The sequence below is a fragment of the Perca fluviatilis genome, chromosome 6 (assembly GCF_010015445.1).
Source record: "Perca fluviatilis chromosome 6, GENO_Pfluv_1.0, whole genome shotgun sequence".
Taxonomy (NCBI): Eukaryota; Metazoa; Chordata; class Actinopteri; order Perciformes; family Percidae; genus Perca; species Perca fluviatilis.
The window spans coordinates 7,075,110-7,102,434 of record NC_053117.1 but is presented as its reverse complement, the minus strand read 5'-3'; the positions used below and the strand labels follow the sequence as shown (position 1 = coordinate 7,102,434).

Below are 27,325 nucleotides of genomic sequence, written 5' to 3'. Positions count from 1 at the left end.
GACAAGACATAGATATATAATAGAACATACCAAATATAAAACCAATCGATGTATAAATAGAAACAATCACAACAAAGAAAAATAAAAGTTAAATTTGGGGAAGGGGTAGGGGTGGGTGCAGCTGGGGTAACAATACAGTGAGTAACAGGGTTGAGAGCAGTACATTAAAACAAAAAGTACAATAAAATATTAACACACATTAATAGGTATATAGAGGTGTGTACAGGTAGAAATGAACAGCTGACCAACGTGTTGTTCAACAGTGTGGATGTGTACAGTGTGCCGTAATGGAAATGTGTAACAAAAGGTAGAGTAATTCACTAACTCTAACTGAAAAACACAGGTGCTCAGAAACATGATTCACAGACTGAATGAATACAAACACACACGACTCTCATACCCAAATGAAATGGAATGACCCAAGGCTGTAGTTTTGGGTCACTCACACACACACACACACACACACACACACACACACACACACACACACACACACACACACACACACACACACACACACACACACACACACACACACACACACACACACACACACACACACACACACACACACACACACACACACACACACACACACACACACACACACACACACACACCACTGCGAGTCTCCCCGAGATCCTTGGCTGCCACTGGGCCCTCAGGGCGCTGCCCTCCTCTCGGGTCTCCCTCTCAGGGCGAGCTGGTGTGGGTGCTGGGGGGAGGGGGTGTTGCTCTAGGCGGCGGCCTCCTGGAGCGCCGGCAGCAGGCCCTTCTCTGTCAGGTGAGCCTTCAGCGAGTTGAAGATGTGGAGCTGCTGATCGACGCGGAGGGCCAGGAGCTGCTGGATCACCTTGCCGGGGTTGGGGCCCCTGAGAGGAGGGAGTAGATCGCCGTACGTCGTCAGAGGTCTAAAGTTCTCAGGTCAACTCAACAGAACGGACCTTTGATGGAATCCCTGAGGCTAGCTTAGCTACCCTGAAATAGTGTGCCGAAGTGTGCCGGGCTTTGAAGCCAAATTTGACAAAACGGCCAAACTTCTGTGTCGGTCACGTGATGCCACGGGGCCCAAAAAGACTTGTTCCCATCGACTTAAACGGCGAAGGGAGACGCTTGTAAATCGGTGGATACTAGCTGCCGCTAGGGTGCGTCTAGATTTCTAGGCTAACTGTAAACTGCTAATTGAGATATTCAACGTATTAACATATTCAAGTGTCATCATTTTATAAGGAGGATTTTACCTGATGAAGCTAGCAATGTAGACGTTAACAAATGTGGCCATGAGGTACTGGCAGTCGAATCGGTCCATGATGCCACCATGGCCCGGGATGGTGTTGGCAAAATCCTGAAAGGACAAAGGACAGTACGTGTGCTCGGACTGCTCCTCTGAACATCATAAATAATTACAGCAAAGTCGACAGACAGTCACAGTTTGTTTTAAATGTAACTGAGCACAACACACAGCTTACTGAGATCTAAGACTTTCTACAGGTGACCTGACAGACATGAGCAGTAGAGAGGATATATATGCTATGAGACATTTCTAAAAGTGAATTGTTTTCTTAAAAAAAAAAAATCATCATCATCACATGTGAGTCATAGTCAGTCTGACATGTATTTCATAAATAATAAAATAAATAGATTTTCTACTTTCGGTCAGAAAATGGATATGATGTAGTAGCTGTCAGCCATACTGTATGAACAGAAAATATTTAGGTGAATCATTGGTATAAAAAAATTATAAAAAAAAAAAAAAGAAATATATCATTACTAGGGAATTTTTTATTTGAATGATTTTCAAATATTTTATTTTTTTTTCTCAAAACCTAATGAGCAGATAGATTATGCAAACATGAAGAAGAAAATAAGCCCTGTGAGCAGACTGACAGGTGTCCGTCGTCCCTACCTTGATCTTGAAGGCTCTTTTGAAGCCGCTGGCAAAGAAGCCGCCGAAAGGTCCCATGATGGAGGCGAAGGAGGAGAGAGCGATGCTGTGGATCTGGAACGGATAGAGACGCACTGTGGTCTGTGGAGACGAGAAGAGAGTGTTAGAACAAAAACAGACACCAGCAATTATCCACGATCAACCAGCGTTTAAACATGGGACTGCCTAGAAAAATGGGTCACTCCACATTTTTTTACCCATTTCCCACCCCTTCTTTAGTTGTGCATTTCTTAATGGATTTTGGAAATGTGTTGGCCACAATGTGAGCTGAAACTAGCAGCTAAGTCCTGAAAAAATAAAATGTTACAAAAAAATATTACATATTACAGTATATCTAGCTACATCTTTACAGATGCTGTATTATATCAGTTAAGCATTGTCCACCTACGAATTATTGGAAAGGATGTTGCACAAATATATCAATAACTTATACAACATACTAGCTTTTGCAATATAGTTCATATTTCATTCTTTAATATTCACATTAGTTTGTGTGTGACTTGTGGAGCCGTAATGCAAAGAGACACACTAAAGCAGGGATCTTCAACAGGGGGTCCAGGACCCCTAGAGGGTCCTCAGAGTTACTGCAAATTATTGTTAATTTTTTGAAAGTTTTTCATTTTTTACAGAAAAATACTTAACTAATAATTACATCTATAACGTGAGACAGGTGCGTCGGAGGGGGACAGTAAAGTTGCAAAGAAACTCCTGCACACTGTCTTACTTGCTTCTTTGCAACTTTTGAAGGTTTTTTCAAATATGAAAATGTCTCAACAGGAATCCAACAAATTATTAGCAAAATCAGCCTATTTGTGAAGAAAAAAAAAAAAAAACACATTGATGATAGGCTTACTGGCCTATACAGTAGGTAAGGTAGTCAATAGGGTAGCCATCCACAGATACAGTTCATCCTAAGGATTCACTGTGCCACATAAAAACATGATTTATAAAATCATACCAACATTTATTTTAATAGCTTAGCATTACATGCACTTAAAATGTATGTATAAAGGCACAGTTTATTATGCAATTTAATTTTATAAAATATTTTTAGTAGGGGGTCCCTGCTCTGTCTCTCTCGCATTTACGGGGTCCTTGGCTTGAAAAACACTGAAGACCCCTGCCCTAAAGCCAAAAAGATGGCGGAGGAGAACATGTTGACATTATTGTGCTTTATAACGAATGTTAACCTAATGCTTTATTGTCTGCATCCTACTGTACAACTGTATGTAAATGTGTAACATGTTTCCCTGTTTATGTGCTTTAGCAATACTGTATGTCAATATGGTCATGCTAATAAAGCCTCATTGAATAGATAGATAGATAGATAGATAGATATAGAGAGAGAGAGAGAGAGAGAGAGAGAGAGAGAGAGAGAGAGAGAGAGAGAGAGAGAGAGAGAGCAGGAGGAGTGCAGGCGAGTCTCACCCATCCAGTGACAGACTCCAGGACGCTGGGCAGCGCGTATTCCTGGAGCTGGAAAAGCTCCGACGGCTCACATTCCACCTGGAAACTATTGGAGTTGGTGTTGAATTCCACCGGGCACACAAAGTAGGGCCAGCCGGCCATCACGTAGGACAGCTGGGAGGAGAAGAGGCTTCGGTTACTCTGCAGTCACACCACCGGCCTGCTGGCTCACATTTCAAGGTGCTCGAAGCGATTTTTTAGGCTACAACATTTTTTGTCACATACAGCAAACATCTCCTCACTATCCGCTAGCTGCCTGTCCCCTGAACACACTGTACAAAACTAGCCGATAACCAACAAGAAGGAGTTAGGGGTGGGGGTTGGGGGTCTAGTATGTGTGCACATGAAGGGGGAGGGGGGGGGAGTGGGGGAGAGAGAAGCATGAAGAGGGAAGTTAGCTAGAGTTGGCCGTTTTACCATCTTCACATTCTCTGCTCTATGTTCTTAGTTTAAGTCTTAGTGTGTGTTTTTATGTTTGCACTAGAGATGCAACGATTACAACTTTCTAGGCCGATTCCGATTTTCGACTTTCTTTGAGTTAGGCCAGCCGATACCGATTTTAGCCGATTCTGATTTCATTTTTTCTAACCACTTTACAGCACACACAAATATTTATTTTCTATCTTTTCTTTAATAGAACATTTTGCACAGAACATAGAAACATTTTTGAACAGATAATGGATCACTATAAAACAGAACTATATAAAAGGACTCCTGGTGTGGGAAACTCACACAACTTTTTCCTTGCAGGTGTTGCATGTTGCAAACTTGTTATCTTCTGCGCACACACACACACAGATGTTTCAAATTAATTCGGGAGGTTCCCTACATGTGCGAGAATTATGTTGTCAGTTAATTGTAGCGTTGACCGGCATGAAATCGGCATATGTCAGACTGACCTGCCGGTCGCCGGTCGTGGCCGAGCACGTGAAAACCGGCCAATTCCGGTCACCGGCCATCGGTGCATCTCTAGTTTGCACCATAGAGTAGCCAGTGTTTCCTCTATGTTGATTGGCCCGTGGCGTTCCGCCACGGTTAGATTTCTCCCGCCACGGTATCAGAAATGTAGAAAATGAAAACAAAAAGCCGTCTATCAGCAGTGATTGTTACAGAACGCGGACACGCGCTTCACAACGCGAGTGGGCAGCGTGCCACACTGTCCAGAGGACCGGTTGAGATGGCATGTGTGCATCCTTGAGAACTGTAAGTCGTATAACTTATGTTGTCAGTTCACTTAAGCCTGTATTAGTCTGTAGTTATTGCACATTATTAGTTTCACCTTCACCTGCTAGCTAAATTGCACGTGGCTGTTGATTCAATACAACGCCCCTGATATCATGGCATAGTAGCCTAGGCTAAACCGTGATTATTTCAAACATTCATGTCCTGAAACATATTGGGGGAAATTTATTCAACATAACTCACAGCCAAATAACAATTAAAAGTAGGCCTATGTTATTTGAACATTTATAACCTAACCTGCACTGCCTCCGTTTTGGTGTCTGCAGTGCGCAGCGCCGTGCGCCGCTGCTCGGACCGTGCGCCGCTGCTCGGACCGTGCGCCGCTGCTCGGACCGTGCGCCGCTTTCCTTTTTTTCCTCCATAAACTCCGCTCTCAGCTCCTCTGCCAGTTGCTGCATGAACTTCCTCCGGGACATTTTTACAGCTGGTGCACTCCTTGGAGAGGATGTGTGCAATCATTCCAGCCAGTTGTAGCATGTATAAAGTTATATGAACACGTAGACAGCTACCGGCCATCTACGTGTACCGCGCCTTTCACAGAGCGAGCGCCCGGTGCTTTTCTTCTGATTCAGAACAGAGTCCATCCACGCCGTAGCCTACGTTACCGACTCTGGCTTTGCCTTCAGCGCATCGGTGATGCCCACTAGAGTCCGGATCGGGACGAATTTTTCTGTCCGAGCCCGGCCCGCGTCCAACAGAGCCGTGACCAAACCCAGCCGGAGTCCGACAGGCATTAAGAAATTTGTGTCCGAGCCCGACACAGTTAATATCAAATTTTTTCCTCATACTAATGACACATGTAGGCTACGTTCGTTTGTGTGGAAAGCCCTTTTTTATTAAGCAACTGTAGGAAGGCATTCGGAAATGTCAACAGATGAGGCACGTTAATAAGCTGTTAAAATCTTCAATGGGTTAACCTTTCCTGATCGCTTCGTTTCCGACGGTGGTCAGCAAACCAGGAGAGACTCGTTACCTCCAGGGCCGACGTTATAAAATGAATAACCACTAACTCTGCTCCGGTTGCATCTACAACACGTCTGCTTCCTCTTTCTCTATCTCTCTTCTGCCCACTTACCACCTTAATGCCCTTAATGCCCACATTGTTACTCGAGAGACTAGTTACTAGTTACGTTTCTCTGACAGATACTATGATTATTACTAAGCAATAGGTACAAGTGATTGTATTTTCTTTGCCTTTTGTGTAATGTATATAGCCTTAGGTCCGACAGATCTGCCCCCACTGCTAAAAAAAAATCCTAGAGGAAACACTGCCATAGAGTAGCACTTTTAATTTGGTTGTATGTACTTACAAGGACAATACCATCAATTCTGATTCAATGAAACAGCCACAATAATCGTCACTACCTAAATTATTACCTCCGCCAGAGAGGTTTTGTTTTTCGGCTCAGTTTGACTGTTTGTTGGTTGGTTTGTCTGTCAGCAGGATTACAGAAACAACTACTTTCATAAAAGTTGGTGGAAGGGTGTAACATGGGCCAAGGAAGAACCCATTTAATTTTTGGAGCAGATCCGAATCACAGGAGTGGATACACAAATTACTATTTAATTTCGTTAACCCTGCGAAGTCCAAGGATAATTCTTAGATATCTTCTTGAATTCTGCTTTTAAGGGTGTTTACATATCCCCTGATCTGATCCCCATGCGTTTCATATCAACATGTTCAGAAGAAACTCAGCTTTCTGTACAGTGAGGCCCAAAATTGTTCCAGAGCATTGTATAAAGAGATAATTTGGCCCTAAAGCTGAACTATTTCTCAAATCTTTTGTCCTCAGTGATAGGGCATTTGTGCTGCATTCATGTGAATAAAGGAGTTCCCCACTGGGAAAAATTCACACTGCATTAACAATGTGAGATAGGGCATGCCTTGGCGGAGGTGCCCTTCTACATCTTTCTGAGATCTTAAGGGAAATTAACACATCTTAATAACTAACTGAGATTATCTCTTAACGGTAACACAGACTTATCTATCCCAGCCTGTTGCTTTTTCTTTACTCTCATTTTAATGTGTGCAACTGTGGCCAGTGTGCATGTCTGCACCAAATGGGAAGTGACAACAGGCAAGACAAATGTATTGGCTACAGGTATAGCTAACTTTTATATTAGAAAGTCAAAAATCAAAGCCTAATGTTTATTAAGTGTAGCTTTGAACAATCTCTTTGTAAACAGCCTAGTGTAATAGATTCAACTTTTCAACCAAATGGGTCCGTCTCAATGAAAAGAAAATATACCTCAAACTTGTTAAAAATGTCAAGGCTATAGTGGGGATTAAAACAGACAAAATGTGGAATTCGCTATAAAAAGGCATGAGCCAAAAATCCCATCCTACCATGATGCCAAACACAATGGTGGAGAAGAGTCCACCGATGAATCCCTCCCATGTCTTCTTAGGTGATAGCTGCAGAGGACACAGTCAAGGTGTGGATACCAGGTTAATATATCACCATGTTGCACGCAATAAGTCAATACCCAGAGCTCTTAAACATGGATTATGTTTGACCTGCCCTGGCAGTACAACAACACACAAGTACACAATCCTCTTCAAATCGGGTAGTAATTTGGTAGTGGTTGGTAGTGAAAAACAGTGTGCACATTACAGGGTTTCTACAGGTTTCACCAAGTCAAATTTAAGACTTTTCAAGACCTTTTTAAGACCTTTTTAAGACCTTTTTAAGACCATTTTAAGACCATTTTGAATTGAAATTTACAACCTATATCACGACATCAAAAACAAAGTCAGATGTCAGAGTCCGGAAACATTGTCTGAAACAATTCCCTGATTTCCTCATTGGCATTATAGGACTATTACAAAGGCCCTGACACACCAACCTGACGGCCGACCCCTTATGGCTCTGACACACTTAGCCGATTATCGGCAGTTAGACAGTCTGTCGGCGAGGTCAGTGACGCGAATCTGTTCGGTGTGTCCCGTGCCGTCGTCAGTCTGGGGGGCTGTCGGCGTTCATTTTCGCCGACCTGACATGTTCAGTCACCAGCAGGGCAGTCGGGACTCACCCGGAAATGGGGAGCGGAATGAGGTGACTAGAGTCTCTCAAAATCTGACGAAAATCTTTTAAACTGACCTTTGTTGAGCTGAAATGAAGACAGATTCAGCAACTGCATGGCCTATTTCTCGCTTAAAATGTTCTCAGAAACATGTTTCAGTGAACTATTTTAGTACAATATGAGATCGTATTCTGAACGGCCGCCATCGTCCAATCAGCTGCTGGTTTTCATTTCCTGGGCAACAATACAGATTGGCGCCGCCTGCTGTTATAGAGATGTATTACATCTCGTCTCGTCTTTTTGGTGTGTTCTGTGGCACTTTTTGGACCAACACGGGGAGACTGATCATTTCGACTGGCTTTTCTGTCAACGGTCGGCTGTCTGCTATGTGTGTAAGCGCCTTTAGGAGGAAAGGCAGTCAGACTGATCAGTCTCCCCAAGTTGGTCCAAAAAGTGCCTCGGAACACACCGAAGCGATGCCAACTTGAGCGTACGTTCTGCAGGCGCGCAAGACGAAATACGTCTCCATAACAGCAGGCGGCGCTAATCTGTATTGTCGCCCAAAAAATGAAAACCGGCAGCTGATTGGACGAATGCGTCACGTGGGTCTGGCTGATCCCAACCGAAAAATTAAGACCGGTTTAAAATTATTTAAGACCTGGAACACAATACTTTTAAGACTTTTTAAAGGCCTCAAATTTTGATGTTGAAATTTTAGACTTTTTAAGACCCTACATTAATGGTTTCTAAAAGCTAAAAACAACAGTGATATAAACCAACCTTGATCAGAGGGGTGCGGCCAAAGAAGAAACCAAACATGTAGGCCATAATGTCGTTACAGATCACGCAGGAAATTGGCACAATGAACCTGTTCAGACGAGAAGAGTTTACATGAGACTAGGTGAAAATATGTTTTATAAAACAAGACATGTGCAGGGCTGGGTACCGAATTTAATACTTTTTAGGCACCGACCGAATTGCCTCTAAAAAGGTATCGAGTATCGAAAAATGCCTTGTCATTCAATACCCAATTTCAATACCCGAGGAGTAAATCTCATCAGCGTCAGTGAGCCAATAAGCACGCAGCATGCTTCTACCAAGATCTAATATTGCTGCTGATTGGCTGTCTCACGTTACATGTCGTACAGGAACGCAGGAAGTAAGATTTGAAAAATAAATAAAAAGATTTGTGCAGTAATGTTTTCATTTCTTTTTGTTTTCTAAAGTTGGTATCGAAAAAAAAAAAAAAAAAAGAGTATGGCTTAGCAACCGGTATCGAAGTCATGGTATTGGTATCGGTACCGGCATCGAATATTTGTTGAACGATAACCAGCCCTACATGTGTGGTAAGGTCATTTGAAACAGTAATTCATTTTAACTAGCTAATTCTCCTACAAATCAACATACTAAATTAACATTGTTGGATTTCAAAGTAATTTTCTCTTCTGGAGTAGACACCAGAGAGAAAAAGCCATTTTACTGCTAGAATATACATATTATACAGTATATGTAAAGGAAATAAAGTTTACTTACCAGATCATCCCCTCAAACAGGTTGTGAATAATAAGGTGAGACTGAGTGACCACAATCAGCAGGGTCACATGGGTCCAACCAAACTGTGGACACAATACAACATTAGCCAACAGTGTTGGGCAAGTTACTTCCAAAATGTAATACATTATTGATTACTAGTTACTGTCATTTGAGAGTAATTAGTTATATTACTGTCTCTGAATTGTAATGCTACTTTTGCGTTACTTTCACCAAAATAAAATCGGAAGTATGACTTGGCAGGTAGCTTGTGAATTTCACCACGGGATCAACAAAGTCTCATCTTTATCCACTATATACATCATAAATTAATATTATTTTGTATTATTAATCTGAATCTGCAAAGTAACTAAAGCTATAAAATAAATAGTGAAGTAAATTGTACAATAGGCCTACTTGACTCTGAATTGTGGTGGACTAGAAGTAGCCCAATAAGTAGGAGAAAATGAAAATACTCAATTAAAAGCACCTAACAATTGAATCAAAGTAGCCTACGGTATAGTTACTTTGCACCGCTGATAAAATGTAATGATATTACGTGTAGCAAGACTAAACATTAATTCCCGACACGTTGTTAGCTGTCAGTTGCTCAGGCACATTGCTGTCGGCACTGACAGGACACAGATGTCCCTAGCCTACCGTCTCTGGCTCTGACCACGGGAACGGTGACGGGACAGCTCCATTCAACACAGCGTAAAAAAACTCCGGAAAATAATGTCCATGTCCAAATGTATCCATCTCTGCAGTCATTTCAACCATCGAATACAGCAACAGGAAATACCACTCGCCGACTTTTCTGTGCCGAAATGTTTCACAGTGTTGGTGAATGGTTAAAAAAACAAAACGGCACTAAATGTCGGGTTAAAATGCGTTGTAACTTGCGTTACGGAGATTGTAACTTGCGTTACGGAGATTGTAACTGGTATAATATTACCAACATTTTATTAGTAATGCGTTATATTACTGTGTTACAGCAAAAAGGAATACATTACTGTATTTGCGTTACTTTTGTAACGCATTACTCCCATCACTGTTAACCAAGTATGTTTACACAAGGATAAGTTGAAATTTGCCTGAAATTAAACCCTTACTATTCATGATTGTGAGTCTTAATTCTAAATATTTCTTGACACACCAGACATACACTACTGGTCAAAAGTTTTACAACACCCCAATTTTTCTAGTTTTTTATTGAAATTTTAGCAGTTCAAGTCTAATGAATAGCTTGAAATGGTACAAAGATAAGTGGTGAACTGCCTGAGGTTAAAAAAAAAAATTAAGGTTACCCAAAACTGAAAAATAATGTACATTTCAATATTTTTACAAAAAGGCCTTTTTCAAGGAACAAGAAATGGGTTAACAATGTAAAGCTGTTCTGCAGCAATGGAGGTTGATCAAGCTTTGAAAGTTGGTGCTACCAATTCCCACTGGTGTTCCAACTTGTCTGGATTACTTACAACCCCTCTGTCTGTTTGTATAAAAGTATTGTTGGAACACACTGTGGTACCGTACCCTCCTGAGCATTATTTGAATAGTATTGTGTGTTGCCATAAAAATGGCGGGAAAAAGGCAATTAACAATGGAAGAGAGACAGACCATCATAACACTTAAGAATGTTGGTCTTTCTTACAGAGAAATTGCGAAGAAAGTCAAGGTGTCAGTGAGTACAGTATTCTTCACCTTCCACACCACATTCTGCACTTAGAAACTGGGGGAAACTGACAGGAAGAGGTCTGGCAGACCCAAAGCCACAACAGAATCAGAAGACAAGTTTCTGAGAGTCAACAGCTTGCGTGATAGGCGGCTCACAGGACAACAGCTTCAAGCACAGCTTAATAGTGGTCGTAATAAGCAAGCTCAGTTTCAACTGTAAAGAGAAGACTTGGAGCTGCAGGTTTGATAGGTCGAGTTGCAGCAAGAAAGCCATTGCTAAGATGTCAGAATAAGAAAAAGAGGCTTGCCTGGGCCAAGAAACACTGCCAATGGACTACTGAAGACTGGAAGAAGGTGTTATGGACTGATGAATCAAAATTTGAACTCTTCGGTTCATCAAGCAGGATTTTTGTACGCCATCGAGTAGGCAAAAGGATGGTTCTTCAGTGTGTGACATCAACTGTCAAACATAGAGGAGGAAGCGTGATGGTCTGGGGCTGTTTTGCTGGATCCAGGGTCGGTGATTTATACAGAGTGAAAGGCACCCTGAACCAAAACGGCTACCACAGCATTTTGCAGCGCCATGCAGTACCCTCTGGTATCCGCCTAGTTGGTCAGGGGTTCATCCTACAGCAAGATAATGACCCAAAACATAAGTCCAAGCTATGCCAGAACTACCTTAGCAAAAAAGAACAAGATGGTAAGCTTAAAAACATGGAGTGGCCAGCACAGTCACCAGACTTAAACCCCATTGAGCTGGTTTGGGATGAACTGGACAGAAAAGTGAAAGCAAAGCAACCTACAAGTGCCACACATTTAAGGGAACTTCTGCAACAGAGTTGGGAAGAACTTTCTGAAGAATATTTGATTTCCATTGTAGAAAGAATGCCACGAGTGTGTTCAGCTGTTATATCTGCCAAAGGGGGCTACTTTGATGAGTCAAAAATGTAGAATACATTTTGGTTTATAAATTGATTCAATGATTTCTTTTTTAACTTCAATTATTTATTTGTGCTATCCTTTCATTTCAGAGTACAATAAGACATTGAACTGCATGAATTTCAATAAAAATCTGGAAAAATTGGGGTGTTCTAAAACTTTTGACCAGTAGTGTATATTAAGTATATATTTGTAATGATATTTGATGATACACCACACAGAGATTACTGTGATCGGTGATGGGTTTTAGCTAAAACGTGACCAGATATTAGTTCTATGAAATCCACAATGTGACTGGAAGATGTGGGTGGAGGAAGTGTCTCCTCTTTGACATTAAGAACTAGCTGTACTCAGTTACAGACAGCAACATATTGCGGGCGTACTGTATGTGTAGCTGTTTAGCAGTTTAGTACATTCTACTGACACAAGAGCAAAGGTTGTCTTTCAGTATGTGAACAAAAACACTTTTTTTCTCTCTCTCTGGCTCGTGACAAAGACGTGAAGAATGTGAACCTAAAGCCCTGTTAGCCAATCAGAAGCCTGGGAAAAAAAAGAAGCAGAAAAGCCACCTGGCTGCAATGGCTCATTGATCGTTCCACAGCACATTCAGACATCTCTGTTCCTCAATATAGTGGAAACGTTAACTGTAGCCTACATTTATGTGAAAACATGGGTTACATTTTACTCAAAAGGTATCTACATAAGAGTGACATGACACGGTCATGAACGTGTCATAAACATTATAAACAAGTCATAAACATTTATGACATAACGCTTCTTTTAGTAAGTGTCATTCGGTTTTTGTCATAACAAGTTAGGGTTAGAGTTCATGTGTCATGACAGTGTCATGTGTTCATGACAGTGTCATGTCACTCTTATGTCAATACCTTCAAGTAAAGTGTTACCAAAACATGTTTAAAAAAAATAAAATAAAAGTCTGTTTAGCAAGGTTAGAACCAGCATTATTTTGGCCACATCCACCATTGCACCGTTCTTCAAAAAAAGATTTGTTTTCACTGACCTGGGACCTAAAACGCAGTTGGCGTGTGGACGAAAGGCTAAAAACGCATAGAAACAGCTACATTTATAAAAAATTACCTGTTTAGGTGTGGGGTAGGCTTTAGTCAATTGGATGCCCGTTGAGTTACCAAGCGACTATTTTACCGTACCATTGGTTTTCTTTTCAACACAACCAACCCAACACAGTTGGAATGACTGAATGACTGTGTGCCAGATATTTTCGAATCCCCGGCCCACTTCTCCATACACTGGAGGGCCCGTATTTTAGCTGGCCTCATCAATAAGCCAGTAGCCTTGAGGATGGAGGCCATTGGGGGAGGCATGATGCCACTTACCATGTAGAACTGAAGACGGTAGTGCTTCTTCACCAAACTCAGCACAAACATGCAGAAACCTGCAACAACATGACAATATGCTGTGTTAAATACTTAACAGGGACATAACCAGGGCTGTGAAGAAGAGGGAGATTAATGAGGTCAGAATCCTGGCCATCTTTGGTCAAACTCAACTACATTTAGCTTGACCTATTTCAGACAAAGCCCAGAGTTAATGTGCAGTGAGTAGGTGAGGATGAAGGAATGAATGAATTATTTTAAACATATATAATAATACAATAAAAGCTACAAAGGACAAAAACCAAACAATATTAAACACAGAATATTCATTTAACATGTCCGAAAAGGAATAAGAAAGAAGCAGAAGCTTATTAAATCCTACCCCTTTTCCACTACTATATAATAATAATAATAATAATCATCATCATCACGAATGGCTTCATATCTATATCATATATCTATAACACATTCTTTACAATTCCTTACATAAGTATATACTTACACACACACACAGAAAATAAATATTGGTAATAAAGAAATAATCTGTGAGAACACCTGGTCACCCTTCCTCCTCTCTGTACCTTGTGAAAACCATACTTTTGTATTGCTTTTTTTGAACTGGGTCATGCTTGGGACCAGAGCCCGACCGATAAAAGGATTTTTGAGGCTGATACAAATATTTGGCGATTTAAAAATCCGATATTCCGATATATATTTAAAAACAAAAAAAATCCAGAAACGCGTAACAAAACAAACAGATGTCCCTAACATTAGTTATTTGAAGTTATTTATGAGTCCTCACTAAAATAATATGATAATGCAGTTTAAAAATGTTTGTTTTATTGTCACAACAGAACAGAGGAACATCAAAATATATTAAAGTTCTGATAAATAAAATGTACAAAAATACAAACTTAAGATATGAGACTTAAAGTCCTTTGAACAAAAAATAATAATAAAAATAAAAATAAATCAAAGAGTGTTGCCAACAGGGACATTGTAGAGCACCCTCTGGTGGACAAACCATACAACGGCAACACTCATAACATGGTTAAAGGGTGTTTCGTCCATTTTTATTTTATTTTTTTAATTAGTCATTTATCAGAATCATTTATTTGTCATAAATTATTCTGATGAATGAATATTTAAAAAAATGATCGGCCATTATAAATGCCAATACCGATAGTTCGGAACATGCCTAATATCGGTTGATAATATCGGCCCGCCGATATATCGGTCGGGCTCTACTTGGGACACTGCTTTAGTGATGTCCTCAATCTTTCACTCCACATATAGACCTATAAAAAGGCTTTAACGTTGTACGGATGCAAAGATGTTTTCAAATGGATCGCTGGAGCTTTTTATACCGTGTACAAGGCTAAAGGTGAGGAGAGGATGATGCACAGCAGCAGTGGTGGAAGAAGTATTCACATCCTTTACTCTTCAGTAAAAGTACTAATACCACACAGTAAAAAAAACACTCTGTTGCAAGTTGAATTCCTGCATTGACAATGTCACTCAAGTAAAAGTATGTAAATATCAGTACAATATTTCTCTCTGAAATGTAGCGGAGTAGAAGTAGAAAGTGGCATGAAAAGAAAAGACTCAAGTCAAGTACAAGTATGTCAAATTTGTGCTGTCAGCACAGTACTGGAGTAAACGTACATGGTTACATTCCACCACTGCACAGCAGAGAATGTGTGAGTCATTTTACTGGGAAGTCAAACCAGACATACTGTAGACCCGGGGGAAGCTGGCTGCTTCTAAAGTTTTACATTGACATTTTCATTCTTTTCCAGGTTAGATGCAAAGTATACAGCATCTAAAAATATATGTCATGACAAAAACACTGCAGATTTGAGCATTTTCTGGCACTTCAGGGTATGATATTATATCTTCAAAGCCTTTCTGCTTGAAGACGAAAGAAGACGTGAGAAAGCCCGGGCCATTCAGTTTCACCTTGAATCTAGTAGGCATGAGGCAGAAAGAGTCAGGGTGCTTCCTCTCCCCACATCCTGTTTGGCATCAGCCAGCAGCTACATTAGACCTGAATTACTAACAGACGACCTGCAGCACAGGAAGTGGTTCTTCTCCAGTTTGCATGGGGCCTGAAATAACCATCTTTGGAAGTAACTAACCTAATAACGTAGATGTGGGGGAGATGTGAATGTGCCGGCCAGCCAGTAGTTTGTGAATCTGGGGGGCGGAGCTTCATGGGGGGGGGGGGGTTCAGTTGAGTTCAAATATCAAGTCTTTGCCCAGCATCACTTAGTGCACCTTTAAATTGAATGGTTTCATTTGACAAAATGTAAATTAGTGTTGCACGATATTGACAAAATGGGATATTGCGAAATCGATATTAAATTCAATATTTTTGAACATACGTAAAATTACAAAAGTTATGGGAAAACGCATCAAAATCGATTCACGACACTATAGTGCACACTGAGACTTATGTACGGCTCCGTAGTGCGGCTGGACCGCAGGTCGGTCGTGTATGAAAAATATTCAATATTTCCGACTCCAACCTCTGCCTCATATAAACACTGTTTTATAAAGTTGCGGGATAGCTAGCGGTGAGAAATACATGCGGGATGGGATTACTTTTGGCCACTAAAGTTTCCTCTTCAATCTCTGTTATTTCGTCTTCTCCCTGAGCAACACTCATTTTCTTACTTTTGTGTTCTTTCTTTTCTTTCCCTTCTCCGATTCGTTCCGCTTTTGTTGTCTCTATCCATTTTTTCACTTACACCGTCACTCTGTCGAGTGGTACGCTCCATAGGATTTGTCACGTAGTGGCCCCATGCGCTGACGTGCACTAATGGTGCGTTCTTTTTGTCTTGTAATCGCGACTAGTAGCTCGAGCGTGACGTCACATCCGTGTCGAAAAACGAATAACCGCGGGTTGTTGCATTCTTTTTGTCACACAATACTACGAGTCGGAGAAAAGATGGATTTTTGTAACATTTAGGATTGTATTCACCCAGTTATTGACATATTACACACATATATTTCACAGTTTGATACATGAAAATTACATTTTGATTAACGTTAACGTTAGGCTACTGCTCTGCTTTCTGCTCAAGACTCGGCTTAAAGCCATTGTTGTCATATAGCAACCGAGCGTCTCTAGCCAATTTCAGCTGCACAAGCTTCACAATAACTAATGAGGCGGTATTTAACTCATAATAAGACTGTAGCGACATGGCTATAGGTAGCAGTATACAGTGCTATGTGTACGACTTCTTCATTTGGTTACAACAAAGACAAAAGTGCTTAAAAATGTAGAAAACCACAATGTTTACTACGTGTGATGCACGACGTAGCCATCTTTGAAAGTGAGCTCGGGGTCCTCTGAGTTCAGACGACTTGACGAGTCGTAAATACGACCTCGGGGGCGTTCTTTTGCAACTTCCGGGTCGTAACTCCGGAAAATGACTCGTAAAACGACTTCGGTGGACAAAAAGAACGCACCATAACATGTGCAAGTGGCACGGTAACTGGCCAATGAAACAGGATCATTATAGCGTTTCAAGCTCTAAATCGAACACAACTAAGACGCACAGCCAACGGACGGGACGCAGCGTTCCACACCGTTGACGAGCCGCTCCCGGCAGCACGCATCCATGTGTGGACTAGCTAGTTCCTCCACCTTTGGCCATCTTGCTTTCAGCCCGCGATTAGCCGATTAGCTTTCTTTGTTTTCTTCATTGCAGTAAGAGTCACCTTTTCGCCAGTCTCCCTCACAAGTTTCTCCCTCATTTCAAACTTTCTTTCTGCTGCTCGATTACCGTTTTCGGCTGCATAATACTACCTGCAGTTTGTTATCTCTTTTCTTTCTCAGTTGTCTTTAGGAGCAGCATTCTAGTTGTCACAAGCCTAGAGCGCCCTCTCGCGGCTGTAGACGGTAATGTTTTCAGTATGAATTAACATTTAAAAACAAGTTAAATTATATATATTTTGATATATAAGTCGCACCTGACTATAAGTCGCAGGACCAGCCACAGTAGGAAAAAAAGTGCGACTTATAGTCCGGAAAATACGGTACTAGGTCACCCTGTTGCATCTTTGGATTAGGCCACAATGGAACTTTCTAGTATAGTCATCTTTAGAAAACCTATGTGTGCCTGGAGTTTGGTAATGGTGTTAAGTAGGGCTGTACCGAATAACCGTTTTTTTTGTTTGTTTTTTACATTAAAATGTTCTATTGAGGTTTTTGAACGAAGCTTTAAATGCAGACGTCACATATGACGCCATCAACCTAATAAATAAATAAAAAATTCTAGAACCATCGGATTAAAGTCTTTTTTTTTTGTCAAATCAACCTATCAATGTATAATGAATAGAACTTGTCAGTTGCGTTAACATAAATGCTAGGGCTGCACGATTCGAGAAAATGTCACGATTCAATATCGATTTTCAGGCTCAAGATTCAATTCAAAATTGATTTTCGATTCAAAAAACGATTCACAATATGTAAAGGTAGTTACTTTTCCCATGTGTTTGCAGTAGACATTTAATTTAAAAATAAAGAGATATATATATATATATATGAATCAATTTGTGGAACTCTATGAATTGATTTTGAATCGGTAGAGCTTGAATCGCAATTCAAATGTGAATCGATTTTTTTGCACACCTCTAATAAATGCTATAGCGACATTACGCTATGGCAGAAACAACGCTCTGGAGTAACTGGAAGTGTTTGGATCACATGAGTTGGAAAGCCACCACCGGAATCCAATTCCAGTACAAAAGTACGATACTAATAATATTAGTGTAGCCTAATCTTTACTGTGCAGAAAAGCTGGGTTTGAACAGAATGAATAGACCACAGATATAAATACGTAGATACCGCCTTCGGTTTGAGAGATACGTCTGCGTTGCCGCCATTTTGGGGGACGGACATCTGACACGCTTGGCCACAATGACTCGTAGAAAGACACAGACTTTTGTGCTGCTTTTGAAAATTCATGTGAAAGAAATGCCAAGCTAAGTAACATATTAAACATTTCATATCATAAAAAGGTAATGCTAGGCCTTCTTTTGTTTTTGTAAAAGAAGATCGCAATACTTCTAGAATCGCAATGCATGAAAATCGCAATACAAAAACCTAATCGGCACCCATGCATCGCGAAAGAATGGAATTGAGACAGAAGCATATTGTCCCAGCGCTACTTTATTCCCAGCTGGGGTCTCAGTGTTTGTACCTGTGAGATAGAGGGCGAAGGAGATAATTCGGTGGTATTTGCTGAGGATGCGGAGCGGCTCCTCCCTTTGCACCAGTGCGAAGAAGGAATCTGTCACAGTCTCACCATAGAAGAAGTAGTTCACACACAGCAAGAAGTACCTGTGGGGGTGGAGCAAATGTACAAGTCTCACATCTTTAGAACAGCAGCTCATCAGACTCCGCATTCACTATGCCAGCAGAAAAAAACAGCGAGGCCATGTGAAGAAACTTCACTGACTCACTTCCCTGCATGGCAAAAGTTCGAAGGCCAAATGTTTTTAGTCCAAATCGCTAACTGTACATGGAATACAGTTTAAAGTTTAGATTATTCAGGCTTATGGCATAGTGAATGTCAGGATCTGCCATCTATCACACTAAAACTGTACACCACTATTGCTAAAATCAAAACAGCACTGATGATTCACAATTATTTTTGCCATTTTTGCTTGATTGGCTTAATAATCTACGACCTACTCAAAATGTAATCAGGTCAGAAAACAAACCTCTGGGAGTCTGCAACAAAATAAAACATGAGACAAAACAATAAGAAAAGAGCATGCAAGGATATTTGCACAACACCTAAATTATTGTAATTATTATAAAATGTGTGATAGTGTGTGTGTGTGTGTGTGTGTGTGTGTGTGTGTGTGTGGTTGCGCCCTCACCAGCTCAACGTCCTGAACCAGGGCAGGTGGTAGGAGTGGTACACACTGTAGCCAATGGTGATGATTTCATGGAAGCACTTGATCTGAACACAGAGGACCTGCAAAGATATATAAACAATAAATAATAAATACAATAAATATTGTACAGATTTTGTTTCTGTGTGTGTGTGTGTGTGTGTGTGTGTGTGTGTGTGTGTGTGTGTGTGTGTGTGTGTGTGTGTGTGTGTGTGTGTGTGTGTAAATATGTCCCACGTCCTGGTGTCCTAGTGACACAAAATGGCTGACAGGCCTATTTCCAGGGATTTCCCAGATGACAGGAGCCTGGATCCCATTAATCCATATGAGATTACGTTTTCAACTGAACGTCCTGCACAGAGAAATGACTGTACGGACCCTAGTACACTGCACAAGTCATTGAGAAAATGAGCTGTGCCTGCACCGTAAATATAACTTATGTAAACATATGAGAGACCACGGCTTATTATATCCTTTACGTTTTAAACTAGGAATTTTGTTAATCATTATACTGTGTTCCACTCCACTGAAGCAGCGCAGTGTCCGAGCTTTTGCACAGCGCCGTCAGCGTGGTTTGTACTCACGATCATCATAAGCACCATGGGGCCCAGGTAGATGATGAGGAAGAAGAAGGAGATCATGGCTAGTGTGAGGATGCCTCGGACCCACCAGTTCTTCCATCTGAAGGACACACACACACACACACAAGTTAGAAATCCTTTTAAAACCAAGCAAAACAGATTCATAAAAAAAATAACCATTTGGCTATCTTTTTTTTTTTTAAATCCACTCTTATAAGGTTAAGGCGCAGCACCCGAGCCGTTTTGGGCAGCATATAAACAGTGGAATAGACCTAAAGGCTTTTTTCAGATCTAATGATTGTAGTCGGTCCCCAGTGGACTTTTTAACAAGTTTTGTCTTTAAGCTTTTTGAGTAATTATCATCTGCTCTGGCTTTTCCAACGTTTTAGACACAGATATGGTGATAATAACTGTCCCATGTGAAAGAGACGCAAAACCACCACAAAACGGACAAGAAAAGACTACAAGGACACTCCAAATGACCACAAAGACCAAAAACAACCCCAAAGAAAAAAAGACCAAAAAGCCCGCAAAGAGAAAAAACTGTATGGGGAAATTGTATTTTTTTTTTAAATTGAAAAATGTCACTTGATGAAGGACACCTAAACCCCATGCCGAAAACGCGGTGACTACCTAACCATCAATGTTTTGTTTTTTTTTCACATAAAGGCTGATTTATATTTACTAAAAATATGTTGGACTCATGTTAAGACAGTTTAAAAAATGTTTTTTAAACCAAAAAAAAAAAAAAAACTCAAGGGGGTCTCAGAGATCTTCAACAGGGGGGGTCCTGAGAGTTAAGATCTCTGCTGTAAAGACCTTTTATTACTACAGACAAAAATCAGCAATGTGGTTTTGCTCTTCAACAGTGATGGTACCTTGAAGAGAGTCCAGACAGGGCCTTGTTTAGAACCTCAGGGGTGTCATCAGCCGAGACCGGCACCTCTGGGACGCCTGAGTCCACCTTGGACTCGCCATCTGACGCCCCATCTTTTTCCACCTTCAGCTCACTGTCTGAACCCTGACAAACAGAAAAAAAACAGAGGAGAAATAAGACACTGACATTTAGCAAAGATATGGTATTGTAGCGATACAAAAAAAAAAACACAAGTGGCTCTTCAGTCTTTGCATTTAAAAATATTTATATTTTAGTTTGTTTCTTCTTAAAATCCAGTAGAATGGAAATTCCGCCAGATGCATGTCTTTTCGCCGATGTCCGTTATCTTCCGCTGTCTTTGCGTTGGGAATTTTAAACTCTGGTGGATTTCTGAGGTCTATGGTTGACTGCTCCTCAGATCTCTGCAGGGTAAATCCAGACAGCTAGCTAAACTATCTGTCCAATCTTTTCTGTTGCACGACTAAAACAACTTTTGAACGTACACATGTTCCACCAAAACAAGTTCCTTCTCGAGGCTGTTTAGTAGAGGTACTTGCTCGGTCCGGCGCTTAGTGCCGCCAAGACGATTGTGATTGGTTTAAAGAAATGCCAATAAACCAGAGCACGTTTTTCTTCCATCCCGGAATGCTGTGTGGATTAGCCAGGGTCTGGCTCTACACACTCTATGCACTACCCCCCACCAGGACTAAGCCACTGAGAATTATTTTTTTAATGTATGTCAAGAAGTTTTTAATACTACAGTTACAGTGGGGCAGCTCGGTTACAAACTTGATGACGTAGTCATATTTTCAAATCTCCAGCTTTTAGCACTGACTTAATGTGTGGCCCTATGGAATCTGGGTTTGGCTTTTTAAAAATTCTAAAATTTGCGATTCCATCCATGATTATGTTGTCACAGAAGCTATCGGGCTCTACATTGATGCTGCCATCAGTCTGTGACTGGCCCCAGCCGGGCCCCCAATCGGAAAAAAGACCCTTTCCACCGGGCTAAACAACTTTTCTGGGGGAAACCCTGACTATGCCCCAAATGTTTTTTTTTTTTTTCTTTTTTTCGGTTAGAAACTATCCAAGAATATGACATATGACTGTATTTTACATATTTCCTGCAGCACAGGGCCAGTGCACAGCTCTTTATTTAAGTCAGAGTGTAAACTGTCAAATACTCATTACATGGCAACTGCCACGGGGATGGCCTCAAACTAAATCACATGATATGGTATTTAGGTTAGATGGCTCTTGGTACTTTTTGCCCTTTATAGGACAACACACACACACACACACACACACACACACACACACACACACACACACACACACACACACACACACACACACACACACACACACACACACACACACACACACACACACACACACACACACACACACACACACACACACGTCTTGCACCATTTCCCCCTCTTCACTTCTCCACCGTAGCTGAGAAATTTCCTCAAATTACATTTATCCTTAATTTTCTGTCATCCGACTTCCTGATCTGGATACAGTTAATTTATCAGTTTATCATTATACTATGTGAGCAGTAATCTTACACTATAGGCATTTTATCAAAGTGCTTTAATCAACACTTCCTTCTACAATCAGTCTGTAATAATCAGCTTTGCAAGTAATCATGTTAAATTATTGTGATTTCAATATTGACCAAAATGATCAGGATTATGATTTTTTTCCCCATAATCGAGCAGCCCTAACGCACACTGCTCAATTCAAAGCTTGGCAGACCTGCCGTGCCAGGTCAGTTTGCTGTGATTGGATAGCCTACTCACTGTTCAGGAGAAAGGTTGAGCAAATGGTCAATCCTATGTCACACAAATCCATGGGAAAAAGGTCTAATTTGCAAAAGTTATTGAAAACACCTGTGTGGGTGGACCAAAGATGTGGTGTAATGCCCTGAAGGCCCTTGCTGGTATACCACCTAATTCACAATATTCTGTGTTCTGTGAATTTATATGTGACCGAACAAACGGCAGCAGGCTCCATCATATCAGGGTGGACATGCAGTGTTAAGAAACCAGCAGCAGGACTGCCGGTGCAGAAGTAGGCTATGTGTGGGCGACTAAACGCTGCACCATATCATCTCCATCCATATTGTTGATTTCCCAGAACCATCTGTTCACTGAGCCCCGTTTAAAAACACACTGATCTCCATGGTAACTACAATCAAAGGATGGATGTCATCAGATGGTGGCAGTTACAGCTCGTTTGATGAAAACAAGAGGTTTCTTTAGGTCAGTATGTACTTTCGCGTTTTAAACCCCCAACAGGACTCTCTCTCTGCCGCTGACCAAATTAGGCTCAGAGTTCTCACCTCACATTCACACTGCAGACGGTCGGCTTGCTGTTTTGAGACTGTGTGAAAGTTAAGCTTCGGTTATACGTGGCACGAGCCTCTGTAGATGGCGCGAGCTTACGTACGAGCACGCACGGAGACGTTTATATACATTTTATGACACAATGTTCTAACATTCAGCAATTTTAGTTGCTTACGTTTCAATTTGGCTTCTGATCCGCGTAGTCCCCAACTTGTTCTCTGGGGACTACCAACGTTAAACTTCACAACCGTCTCCTGCTCTCCCTCTGACAGATTAGACCGAGACTCAGCTAAAGGCGGGAGTCTGGCACAACCACCTCCGATTGGCCAACACTACGTTTCTGTTAAAGGCAATGGTTTGTCCTCTGTCACTAACAGTTAACAAAATCTCACTTGAAGCACTAACATTTATTTTTAAAAAATAAATAAAAAATGTTTAGGGGGGGCTGAGATGAAATTTAGAGGGGCTTGAGCCCCCCTAAAAAGGGTCTAAAAATCACCCATGGTATTAATAATGAAAGGTTACAACGGAAATATGTCATAATGTGAGAAGGACCTCAATAAAACTAGAAATGTTTTGTCTTTGAAATAATTCCCTGCCGTTCTGATTCCGTTGGCTCTTTAGAGAGATTTTACGTTGACCTTGCTGAGGATCCCATTTCAACAGCTGCAACAGTCAGTTTGTTACAGCGTCCCTTAGCTAAAGACGGACTGCCCCTTCTCTCGGCATCAACTTAGCTAAAAATAAATTAAATAAAACTGTACATTTATTATAATATTTGTAAAATGTCCTTTACTTTGCTCAAATCATATGAAACACTCTTCCAAAATGCACTGTCAATAGTTCAACGCGCCAAGTGAATGCAGAAGCAGGCACAAGAAGACACGCACCTACAGACCCATTCTCCGCCTGCTGGTTTCTATGGAGACAATTTCCGTCACTCAGGATGCTCGAGTTAAAAATAGGCGCTCATTTCACAAAAAGACTCCTCCCCTTTACCAGGCGTCAACACTGAGTGTCTCCAGTTTCTTTTTCTTTTTTTTTTATCTCCAATTCAATAGAAAAAGGCCATTTTTAGTGGGATTTTAGAGGTTTAATAAAGCAAAAAGGAAAAGAGGAAGTTGGAGATTGAGTTTTTTCAGATTGTGTTGTGCTGTTAGTTTATTAGGCTCAAATATTTAAGAGCAAACTTCTTGAAAATGTTTGAAATAGCTACAGACCACACGTGTGTTCAGATGGTCATTTAGAACGAGACTTTCTGACATCGCCTGAAACAGCACACAAGGTCTATAATTAGAAACACACACCACCAGATAATGCCCCACGCACATATCCAGAAATGGTGTTGCAGCTGAATTTTGGGGCATCTTATATGTTTACATAGTTTGATCACAGTGTGACTCATTCGTAAATATGTAAACTGAATTTCACTCTCCTCCTATTAGTGCAAAGCACCATGAAAGTACCTTACCTAAACTAATGTCCTACCCATTTCATAAACAATGTCATTTTCTCTACAGTTGTTGTTCTTCTTAAGCTTATCCAGATAAAAAGATCATAACAGGGCCAGAGTAGATTGAACTTCCACTTCCCCGCCCCACCTTTTACTTTATCAGGTTGTTGCTGGAAGGGGATCCACCACCATCAGCTGCATGTCCTGCAGTAATAAACGTCGTCTTGTGGATGATTGTTGAGCGATATTGCTTGTGGTCATCTTAAAACGCATGACAATTTACTATTTGCCGGAATTTCAACATCGGACACTTGCATAATTTCCATGGTTTCCACATCTGCACTTGCATGTCGCCCAGTTTACCCCACACTAAATTAATCCTAGGGCTGGGTACTGATATAGGTACACTAGGTACGGTATACTTTATAGGCACCGACCGAATTTGCCGAAAGAATAGAGTATCGAAAAATGCCTCGTCATTAGGGCTGGGCGATAGGGAGAAAATCAGATATCACGATATTCTTGAGCAAATACCTCGATATGGATATTGCGGCGATATTCTAGGGTTGACAATTGGTGCTTTAACAAATTATTTTCACACTTAGATTTTAGATAAATAATCATCAGTAATGTGGACATAATGTCTAAGTGGGGAAAAGGCAAATAATAAACAGCTAGAACAGTCTGGTAAGTTCAGAAAAGTACATCACTTTACTGTAATGCAGCCTTTAAAACCAGGAAAAGACGACACTTATGTCATATCACTATATTACGTTATCCAAAATCTAGTCTCATATCAGGATATCGATATATTGCCCAGCCCTACTCGTCATTCAATACCAAATTTCAATACCTAAGGAGTAAATCTTATTTCAGCGTCAGTGAGCCAATAAGCAATAATGCTTTCGATTACATGTAGGGTGCGGATGCCTGCATTTTGAGCTTTATTTCACTGACAAAAAAAATAATAATTACTGGATGGATTTGTTTCTATATTGGTAGATAGATAGCCTACTAGCCTGGGAAAACCCTGACGAACTTCCGGCAAATTTGAGATCTGCTCTGCAAGTCAGTCTGGCCAAGAGCCCATTCAAGCCCATTTCCAATTTTTCCAAATCAATGCACCAATCACAACTGTTGAGCTTTACACGATGAGCGCAGCGATGGCGAGGTCGCTGCCACGTCACCCGGATCGTTGCTCTGATTGGTTGAAGGACTATCCAATTGCGCCGAGAGGCATTTGAGCGGCGTCCGTTTTTGACGCCCCTTTGGAAATGGGCTGTGAATGAAGCTTGCCCAGACCCACTCTCAGTTACAAGTGAGAAGGGTCTGGTGTCAACCAGGCTAATAGCCTACTACAAATAAAAAAAAAAAATTTTTAAATCAGTTTGACAGTCAACACCTCTTTACGATTAGAAATTAATAACCTGACAACACTTCACATTAGTACCACAAAGTCAGTTAGTAAGTACTGCTCACAGCCAAAAGACATACAATAATAAATAACAGAAAGAAAAAAAGTCTAAGCACTTTGTGGGCTGAGTAATTCCCCTGATATGCCCTATGTGGTTTCAATTATGGATGTAGCTAATGCCTCGGCTACTTTCCCCATCTGCTCTTAGCTGTTCTTCAATTATCTGTAATGATGTCCTCTTGTCCTTGATGGATCCCCACATCCATCACACCACGCCCCTTTGTTGACTCCGATTATTCACTAAAAGAACTTCGACACACCGATAAAGCGTTTCTTTTCCCTTTCAGTGTGAATACAACACGACACGAGTAATTATAATACATTGCTAGACAGCAGAATGCCTGAAGCAGTTGTTATTGTTGTTGTAGCAGTCAGGCCAGCTAAGCTATGTCATACTGGCAGGGATGACGTCTGCGAGCCCTGGCCGTTTAGCAGTCGTGCAGTAAGCGAGCTAACGTTAACATTACAGTAAACAGCTGCCTTTGGCTAACGTTGTTAGAAAAACATTAGTTTAGAACAACTGGACAGCGTTCACCACTTTTCGCTTGAGGCTTTTTTTTTTTAAAGGCTTCTGTACATCTCAGACCATGTACGGTATGTCTCCCCCCACGCAGTCAAATTGTTTACATAAAATAAAAACAGCGGTTAAAATATAACGAGAATTTTTCTAGCCATACAATAAGAGTCAGTCTATACGTCGGCATATAGCTACATGATAAAGAAAGCAGAGTTTTTAACATTTTGACTTGTGCATTTGGCTCGCCTGTTGTTTTCACGACTAACGCACACACAGGAAGACGTTAGCATCAACCAATCAAGTCTACATTGAGTAGTTTGGCGGATGACTTGTATAACGTTACCCGCTATAGCGCATTTCAGTGTCTTTTAATAGCTTTTAAGTAACAATTGTAATGTTGCTACGTAAGCGACGGGGCACAGAGGAAAACCAACGTCAAAATGCCGGATTTTAATCGATATTGACATTACTCTTCCTCTAGCTACACACTAGCCACAGGATAATACATTAGGACTATCAACTAGCTAGCTAGCCTGGCTAACGTTACCTTGTCCTCTGACGGCTGCTGCTGTAACGTTGGGTCGGTGTCTTTGGCTCCACGGTGCCTTAGCTCTGTCATCTTAGCAGATCGTAGCCTAACGACTACAGCGAAGGTCCTGTGTCTCCGAGACACTGATTTATTATTTGACAGATCTAGCGTGTAGCTAGATTTTGCACAGCAACACTTTTCACTCGATAAACCCAAACGGTGTCAAATCCGCAGGAATGAAACATAAAAACAACTTCCGGTTTTCAAAATAAAGTCCACATTGATGGCATTTAAGCGTAATGGATGTATATCTTTCTTTTTTTTCTTTTCTTTTTTCTACAGTTTATGATGGTAGGCAACAATTATTTTATTACACAAAGAACCAGTACATTAAAAGTTTTTTTTTTTTAAACTGTATCCCAGACTTTTCTCCAAAAGCAGATGGCACCAGGGG

The 27,325-nt window shown here is 40.9% G+C and overlaps 1 protein-coding gene across 1 annotated transcript; it reads right to left on the bottom strand.

Annotated features, from left to right (window-relative positions):
• Positions 1-540: 540 nt before the first annotated feature.
• On the bottom strand, positions 541-27,109 carry cds2 (CDP-diacylglycerol synthase (phosphatidate cytidylyltransferase) 2). Its single transcript, XM_039803500.1, has 13 exons — positions 26,890-27,109; positions 20,546-20,688; positions 19,671-19,767; positions 19,072-19,169; positions 18,387-18,526; positions 13,177-13,235; positions 9,212-9,294; positions 8,459-8,546; positions 7,002-7,070; positions 3,374-3,526; positions 1,907-2,026; positions 1,242-1,345; positions 541-872 (listed from the first exon to the last, which is right to left on the bottom strand). The coding sequence occupies exons 1-13, from the start codon at positions 26,959-26,961 to the stop codon at positions 737-739; spliced, it is 1,362 nt and encodes a 453-aa protein (XP_039659434.1). The 5' UTR covers positions 26,962-27,109; the 3' UTR covers positions 541-736.
• Between the last annotated feature and the right edge of the window lie 216 nt (positions 27,110-27,325).